General features: G+C 46.7%; 2 protein-coding genes across 8 annotated transcripts; one reads left to right on the top strand and one right to left on the bottom strand.

The window, feature by feature from the left end:
* Positions 1 to 850: 850 nt before the first annotated feature.
* Positions 851 to 6,865, top strand: LOC117652989 (kelch domain-containing protein 4). 7 transcript variants are annotated; one of them, XM_034398297.1, is made up of 10 exons: positions 851 to 866; positions 4,299 to 4,437; positions 4,647 to 4,817; positions 4,899 to 5,134; positions 5,218 to 5,384; positions 5,477 to 5,626; positions 5,715 to 5,933; positions 6,050 to 6,171; positions 6,277 to 6,517; positions 6,609 to 6,865. In XM_034398297.1, the coding sequence occupies exons 2-10, from the start codon at positions 4,324 to 4,326 to the stop codon at positions 6,767 to 6,769; spliced, it is 1,581 nt and encodes a 526-aa protein (XP_034254188.1). In that variant the 5' UTR covers positions 851 to 866; positions 4,299 to 4,323; the 3' UTR covers positions 6,770 to 6,865. The 7 variants fall into 7 exon arrangements, with proteins under 7 accessions (XP_034254188.1, XP_034254193.1, XP_034254190.1 ...); XM_034398302.1 differs by lacking the exon at positions 851 to 866 and adding an exon at positions 975 to 993 and having other exon boundaries at positions 4,320 to 4,437; XM_034398299.1 differs by lacking the exon at positions 851 to 866 and adding an exon at positions 977 to 993 and having other exon boundaries at positions 4,313 to 4,437.
* LOC117652990 lies at positions 2,884 to 4,325 on the bottom strand. Its single transcript, XM_034398304.1, has 4 exons — positions 4,039 to 4,325; positions 3,809 to 3,967; positions 3,503 to 3,712; positions 2,884 to 3,381 (listed from the first exon to the last, which is right to left on the bottom strand). Exons 1-4 carry the CDS (start codon positions 4,084 to 4,086, stop codon positions 3,280 to 3,282), a joined length of 519 nt encoding a protein of 172 aa, XP_034254195.1. The 5' UTR covers positions 4,087 to 4,325; the 3' UTR covers positions 2,884 to 3,279.
* Positions 6,866 to 7,730: the final 865 nt, after the last annotated feature.

Raw genomic sequence — 7,730 nt, 5'->3', positions numbered from 1 at the left:
GGTCACGTGCGCTCCTTGTTCCCATTTCCCATTTCCCGCTCCGGCTGACTTACGCCCTGATTGTGCTGTTAGTTAGTCCCGCAGAAAGAGGACGCGGCGCAACGCAGCGCCGTGCCGTGGCGTGCCCGCGCAGCACGTGTCTCGCCGCGACAATAGCACTGTCTGCGGCCTGCGTCTCTCTCTCTCTCTCTCTCTCTCTCTCTCTCTCTCTCTCTCTCTCTCTCTCTCTCTCTCCCTCTCTCTCTCTTTCTCTCTCTCTCTCTAGCACGCGTGGCGACTCCCCCATTGAGGTGCGAGAGAGACAGAGTGGTGAATCAGCGTGCAGGGTGTGGCTGTGCCCTCCGCGTCATACTCCTCGCGCGAAACCATAAATTTGGCACCGGCTTATTATCTCTTCCGCCTGTTGCGGCCTTTTGCCTTCTTTACTCCTCGCGTCCCTGGTTTACGACGGGAACGCCGCACGGTGCACGCGACTCGCCCGCCTTTGAGGGTAGTCGTGCCGCAGCTAGCTGCGTCTCATCCGGATCCCCTCGCTCGCTACACTCTACTGCACAAACTCACCCAAAATTTCAATTTAATATTGTACCAGAATGGATATAATGAGACGTGAGATGGGTATAGGTACCGTTACGATCGCTCGGAGAGGACACAACAGTCCTGCGTCCTCGGGCCCGGACCTCGGTACACTGAGCGTTCTGTGTGTTTTCTAGGTACTAGGCTGCTACGTGGGCAACGATGTAGATAGTTAACTCTCTGAGTTTGTGTGTGTTGGGGGCCACACCGGGGCCCGGTTCAAGATTCAGGCCGGACCTCGGCACGCTGTGTGTTCTGTGTGTTTTCTACCAGGCTGCCACGCGGGCAAGGAGGTAGCTAGTTAACTCCTCTGAGTTGTGTGTGTCGTGTGTTACGGGGCCTCAACGGCGACCCGGGTCCGGACCTCGGTACGCTGTGTGTTCTGTGTGTTTTCTACCAGGCTGCCACGCGGGCAAGGAGGAGCTAGAACTCCTCGAGTTGTGTTTTCGTCGACCCGGGTCCGGACCTCGGTACGCTGTGTGTTCTGTGTGTTTTCTACCGGCTGCCACGCGGAAAGGGAGGTAGCTAGTTAAGAGGATATGGTACACCCCCCCAGAAGCGGCATTTCCAGGGACGCGCGGGGGACCTCTTTCTAACGCCGTCCTGGCCACACCGTTCGAGGTATCGATATGAACCTTGACACACGGGCTCAGAAGGGATCAATCTCAATGACGGTGCGTCCAAAAAATTTTTGAACGCCTAAGTTGGGCCCCAGGGCAGTCCAGTTCTGGTCCAATTTTCGTTCACAACAAGTCCTAAGAAAATAGGAATATCCAAAAAAGGGCCACGGCACGTTGTAGCTGCAACTTTGCTCATCCAGAGAACTTGTCCCCATCTGCGTGCGGTCAAAAAAAGAGATCAAAACCTGGTAGACGGCGGCCCTCTGCACGGCGGGTTTGGAGCTAGTCGGAGAGAGGGGGTGCAATATTTGGGGCCGACGAGCTGTACCGTCTCCAACCCCCACATTTTGTCGCCGACTTTGTTTCACTAAAGGGGACTGTCGGGCTGCCCCCCCCCCGGAGGTTGGGACCGTGACGGGTCGATTTATGGCTCTAGGCGTAGGGCCCAAAATTTAAAAAAGGGGGCCATTTTCTATTTTTGAAACTTTAAAAGGTTTTGGGCGTGCTATTCTGGTGACGGCAACAAAATTTTAAATTTCTACGACCTTTTGACCCGGGCCTGTTGAAACAATGACAAAGGTAAAAATTATCGTAAAAAATTTAAAAATTTTGCCCCTACAAAACACGCGCTGATTGCAAGGGTTTCATGGAGAGTCTAAGCTTCCGTTAAAAATTTAACTCTGGGAAAAAGGGCCCATAAATCAAAGCCGTCACGCTGCCGACCCTCGGCCCCGGCGCGTAAATGAGGGGGGGGCCAGGGGGGGGCCCCGGGCGCAGAGACAAAGCACGGGCTGCAGGCGGGCCGCCGGAGGGGGGGGCGGGGGGAGGGGGGGTTAGTAGAGCCTCTGCGACATTTCCTTTTTCAAAACTTCCAAGATGAAAATCCGCCGTGCAGATTTCCCCCTCTCCCGGTTTTTGATCTCTATTTTTGCCCGCACGCAGAGGGGGACAAGTTCTCGGATAGAGCAAAGTTGCAGCTAAACGTGCCGGGGCCCTTTTTTGGTATTCCTATTTTCTTAGGATTTGTTGTGAACGAAATTTGGACCGAACTGGACTCCCCGGGGGCCTAACTTGGGCGTTAAAAATTTTTTTGGACGCCCGGGTCTTTGAGATTGATCCCTTCTGACCCGGTGTAAATTTTCATATCGATACCTCGGGGGGGCCGGAGGGCGTTAGGGGGTTCCCTGCGCTTTTCCCTGGAAGCCGCTTCTGGGGGGGTACCTATTTTAACTCCTCTGAGTTGTGTGTCGTCGACCCGGGTCCGGACCTCGGTACGCTGTGTGTTCTGTGTGTTTTCTACCAGGCTGTCACGCGGGCAAGGAGGTAGCTAGTTAACTCCTCTGAGTTGTGTGTGTCGTCGACCCGGGTCCGGACCTCGGTACGCTGTGTGTTCTGTGTGTTTTCTACCAGGCTGCCACGCGGGAAAGGAGGTAGATAGTTAACTCTCTGAGTTGTGTTACCGGGCCATACCGGGACCCCTTTCTGGCCAGAAGGCAAGTCCTGGATGAGCCCACCATGTAGAAACTATTATCTTGTATGTTTTTTTGCTTCAGCCACAGTCTGCTGTGTTAAAGCCACTGGCGGGCTTTAAAATTGTAATGCTACAGTATTTTTTCAATGATGTCACTCATATATTTGTAAGAAGTAAAGAGGATCCTTGTACAGGAATAAGAGTAGAATAACTTCGAAATAAGGATCAGGTTTAAAAATGTATGTTTTATTGCCTAATTTTGAGCACAAAAAATACGCTTTTTACTAACGCATTGTCAGGGATTGGAATTTAGAATTACAATGCCCCGTAAAAACAAACAATAACCAATGACAGTAGAGAATAGCTTCAAAATGACATGAAGTTCTAGACATCAAAGGTGGAAAAAAAGTTAATTTGGGGCACCTTTAGCAAAACGACAGACGATGGTGGTGCAAGTGTTTTGATCGCCACAACCCAAATTGCACAAATTATTACGGTCATGAGAAAAAGCTCAAACATGACAGTAGAATAAACATACAAATGGAGAATAGCTCCAAAGTTCCAAAGATGACAATACACTATTTTATGGCATGGATTGGCCATTTTTGAAAGCTTCTATTGCGGACCCATGAGAGCAGGGCGAGCATGCCATGTGAGGCCTCTGTCTTCCCCGAGTGGTGCGTCGATAGTGACACAGCACAAACCGAAATCAATGGCCTGCAACAGAACAAATAGGTTTATCACCTAAGGGATGAGCAAAATTTCTAAATGATCCTGGTGGTTCAAAATGGTCTTTGAATGTTTTAACAGCACACTGTTTATCCAAATTTAAACTTACTCTCTTTAATATTTTTTTCATGGCTTCCAACTCTCTTTGCTTCTTTGCAGTCTTTCGCTCCACTTCTGCATACTTTCGCTTCAATTCTGCAGTCTTTCGCCTTTCCTCCTGAAGCTGTTTCTGCACGACCCTTATTCTTCTCTTCAGAGCTATCTTGCGAGGTGTATCATCCTCCTGTATGTCAAGACAGACAGGCTCCAGAGCACCACTCTGCAAATGCCAACCCCAGAAATCAATTTAAATGAATATCCGTTCACATGGAGATGCAAGGATAGCACAAGAGTTGTCAGTCAAGTTGCTTCATACCAGGACCATGGCTTTTGATGGGGTCTCTGAAATGTCAGGGGAAACAGCGCCTCTTTTACGTGACGAAGGAGGAGAGGAGGGCAGGACAGGAGGGCTGCTTCCATTGAGTTGGCTGGAGTTGGCTCCAGTTGGAGTAGAACCTGTTGATGGTGAAGACTCCTGCAGACAAAAACCAATATTAGTTTCTGGAGGGGATATTGTGCCAATGACACAAATGTAACAGCACTCACATAAACATTATGTGCTGGAGCGCGGCCTCCACTTCGGCCTTCTTTCATCGTTAGGAGATCTGGAAATAAGACAGCACAAACGAGTGAATCAATGATCTGAGATCTCAGCTAGCATAACCCCACTTCCAAATTCCAAAATAAACCCGCTCTCGGGTCCGAACAAAAGCTATCGAATGAATGTGAACGTGAATCTGTAAAAGCAGCTCAGCCTCTCAGCCTGCGCTGTCGGCTGTTGTTGTTTACGAAACTCCTGCCTTTAGAACACGTGTGTGAGATTCCAGCAAAATGGGCAAGAAAGACAAGAAGGGAAAGAAAGGAAAGGGAGCCGAAAAGACAGCCGCTAAAACAGAAAAGAAGTTGACCGCTAAACAAAAGAAGGATCTCGCAGCCAAAGGGGAGGTTAGTAGTTTTGGTCTGACAGTTATGTTGGTTAGGTTTTCTTGTGGCAGCAATTTTTCTGTCTAGAATTAGCTTGGTGGGAGCATTCTCTGTCAGTTTCCTCATTATCTGCTGAGTACATTTCTCTTTAATTTCATTTTGAAATACCTCCAGATGACAATCAATCTTTACTCAGTATTGTTAAATTTAACGTATTTTGTCATTGGCAGGACGACATTGAAAGTATTCTTGCTCAAATTGAAGCTGAAGATCGCAAACGTGTTGAAGTCGTTGAACATGTGGTTGACCCACCATCTAGAAGGATCAACTTCTCCCTTGTCGCTCATCCAGAGAAGGAGGAACTCATACTCTTTGGGGGAGAGTATTTCAACGGCCAGACGGTGAGGAAGCGCTTTTCCTTTTGTACCTTTATTCCCCTTACTTTCCTTTATTTCTCCTGCTCTCATCTTGTTTTATTGCAGACAATGCTAAACAACGATATGTTTGTTTACAATATACCACGAAATGAATGGAAGATCCTGAAGGCTCCTGCTGGTGCACCACCAAGAAGTGCCCACCAAATGGTTGCTGTCGCTGCCAATAAGGGACAACTGTGGGTGTTTGGAGGAGAGTATGCAAGCCCAACACAGTCTCAATTTTATCACTACAAAGATTTATGGGTTTATCACATAGCCGCTAAAAAATGGGAGAAAATCAAGTGAGTTCTTTTGGTCCTGTATTGCCTCTTAATTATGAAATGATGGTGTTCTTTGTATAATTGCAACAATGAATGCATTTCAGTGCTCCTGGTGGCCCATCAGCAAGAAGCGGTCATCGGATGGTTTGCGTCAGGAAGCATCTTGTTGTGTTTGGAGGGTTCCATGATAATTTGCGAGACTGTAAATATTTCAATGATGTTTATGCTTTTGACCTTGAAAACTACACGTGGAAGAAGATAGTCCCCACAGGTATGAGCCCTGCAATTCCTGTAATGCTTGGCAACTTCCATATCATATGTTTGTGATGCTTATCCCATGAACTTATTTAAATTTTTTGACAGGTACACCTCCTGCTCCTCGGTCTGCCTGCCAGATGATTCCTCTAGCTGATGGAAAAATTCTTGTCAGTGGTGGTTACAGTAAAGAACGTGTTAAGAAAGATGTTGAAAAAGGCACAGTACATACAGACATGTTCCTTCTGTCTCCTGAGAGTAGGTTCTTATCTGTTGTGTTGTATTTTTCTCCTACTTTTTCTTTGATAATGATAATAATGATCACGGGGAAATTGGATTGTTACAGAACATGACCAAACTTTCTTGAAGTGGAAATGGCAGCCAATTAAGCAAGGTGGAATGAAACCGTCACCAAGGTGTGGAATGGCTATCACAATCGGCGCTGCCAATAAGGCCTATGCCTTTGGAGGGGTCTTTGACACTGAGGAAGATGAGGAGAATCTTGCTGGAGTTTTCTTCAACGATTTATATGTGCTAGATACTGAGAGAACATCATGGCGTACAGGTATGCAAACCCAGTTTTCAGAAGTTTTTCTTATTTTAAATTCAATTATGTGTTGATTCTCATTGAGCTTTTGTTCTATAAATTCCTGACATTTTATTCCTTTTGGTGGTTTGCAGTTACCTTAAGTGGTAAAAAAGACACTGCTGCACCTAGCCGAAGAAGAAGAAAGCCAAAAGAAGGTGATGATATGGACTGTGAGGATGACAGTGAGGGCTCTGATAATGAAGCTGAAATGGAAGTGAGTGGAATTTGATTGCATACAGTATGCATAATTCATAAATTTACATCAAAATATAAACCGTACCATGTAAGTGTGCTTTAAAACTAACATTATCGTTTTCAGGTTGAAACACCTACAGTAACGACCATCTCAGATGATGGAGTTTTCACAGTCACTGTGGGGCCTGCTCTTACCCAAGCTACTTCATCTGATAGTCAAGAAACAGGAACTGTAGCAAATATTTTTGTTCCCTCTCCCAGAAGTAGTTGTGGGCTGGTTGTTAAGCATGGTGTACTTTATTTATTTGGTGGTATGAAAGAAGATGGAGATCGTCAATTTACTTACAATGACTTCTATTCCTTAGGTAAGAAATGTAGAATTGTGTGTTCATTAGAGATTTTCAGTTATGTATATTGTTCCTAATTTATTTATTTTTTTATTTTTGTATTTTGCAGATTTGCACAAATTAAATGAGTGGAAAATAATAATACCCAACGACCAGAGCAGTGAAGAATGGTTTGCATCTGACAGTGAAGAAGGTAGTGATGATAGTGAAGGAAGTGATAGCGATAGTGATAGTGAGGATGAAGATGAGGATGATATGGACGTTGAATGAATTTAAAAGAATAAGTTTGGGTCAGAGTGATATTGTTAGGGAACAAAACCAACATTAAAATCTCTTTGCATATGTGCAAGGCACTAGAACAAAATGTAACTGTCTCTATGATTCACACCTTTCAAAACATTAGGTCACTTGCCACCATTTGACAGGGGCGTCGATGCGTTCTAATTCCCGGGGGACAAGCGGTGCACTGCCGTTTGGGTGTCTCACCCTCACCTTCAGGCGTTATTATGTGGCTAACATTCGCCGTAGTTAAAGACTCAGGCCCTACTAGCTCAAGGCGAGGCCTTATAGGCCGAGGAGCCTGTAAGGAAAAGTGTCATGCGCCATGAATGTAGGCAACCCATCGTCCACTGACCGCCCCTGAACAATTGCGCTGGGAAGGTTAGGCCACCCATTCGTCACGTCGTCGCGCGATGATTAGAAATTGGCTATATAAGGAAAGCAAACTCCCGTTTTCCCCCTGTGAAGAAGCAAAAGAAGCAAAAGAGTTCCCCTCATCGGGTCCCCCCCCCCCACCCCACCCCCCTCCCCGATGGGAGGGTGGAGTAGAGGTATCATAAAGGGTATATGGAAATTCAGTCCCGGTAATACTCCCAGACGAATCGACCTGGTGGCGAACCACGGCCTCGGAGAACCGTGCCCTGCCCACTACGCTACGACGACACACCTGTGTCAGAAGCCCAATCTTAGAGCGATGGCACCGGATTTGAGAGGTAAGCTGGGGAAAAGACCAGCTTGCCTGGGAGTCGAACCAAATTACTTATCGGAGAGGTGGACACCTCTACCATCTGAGCTACCTAGCCGTTCTGAACACTTATTTCCTCCAAACACATTACCCATGTTACAAGCTATGGGTCTGAGTAACAGATGGTGTTCAGCTGAAAATGGCATTGCCCGTGACGCTATGTGAGTCCAAAGTGAGTAACTTAAATTCTTTTTCCTAAAATGTTGC

Source organism: Thrips palmi, unplaced genomic scaffold (genome assembly GCF_012932325.1).
Source record: "Thrips palmi isolate BJ-2018 unplaced genomic scaffold, TpBJ-2018v1 HiC_scaffold_8, whole genome shotgun sequence".
Taxonomy (NCBI): domain Eukaryota; kingdom Metazoa; phylum Arthropoda; class Insecta; order Thysanoptera; family Thripidae; genus Thrips; species Thrips palmi.
The sequence above is the reverse complement of the archived record's forward strand: the minus strand, read 5'-3'. Positions and strand labels throughout refer to the sequence as shown.

What these genes read in the sequence shown, in the direction of transcription:
- LOC117652989 (XM_034398297.1), top strand. Translation starts at nt 4,324, where the DNA reads ATGGGCAAGAAAGACAAGAAGGGAAAGAAAGGAAAGGGAGCCGAAAAG. An exon ending in AGTATTTCAACGGCCAGACG is followed by an intron (nt 4,818 to 4,898) that starts GTGAGGAAGCGC and finishes GTTTTATTGCAG; the next exon opens with ACAATGCTAAACAACGATAT. An exon ending in GTTCCTTCTGTCTCCTGAGA is followed by an intron (nt 5,627 to 5,714) that starts GTAGGTTCTTAT and finishes GGATTGTTACAG; the next exon opens with AACATGACCAAACTTTCTTG.
- LOC117652990 (XM_034398304.1), bottom strand. Translation starts at nt 4,086, where the DNA reads ATGAAAGAAGGCCGAAGTGGAGGCCGCGCTCCAGCACATAATGTTTAT. An exon ending in CTCCAGCACATAATGTTTAT is followed by an intron (nt 3,968 to 4,038) that starts GTGAGTGCTGTT and finishes TTTTGTCTGCAG; the next exon opens with GAGTCTTCACCATCAACAGG. An exon ending in CATCAAAAGCCATGGTCCTG is followed by an intron (nt 3,713 to 3,808) that starts GTATGAAGCAAC and finishes TGGCATTTGCAG; the next exon opens with AGTGGTGCTCTGGAGCCTGT.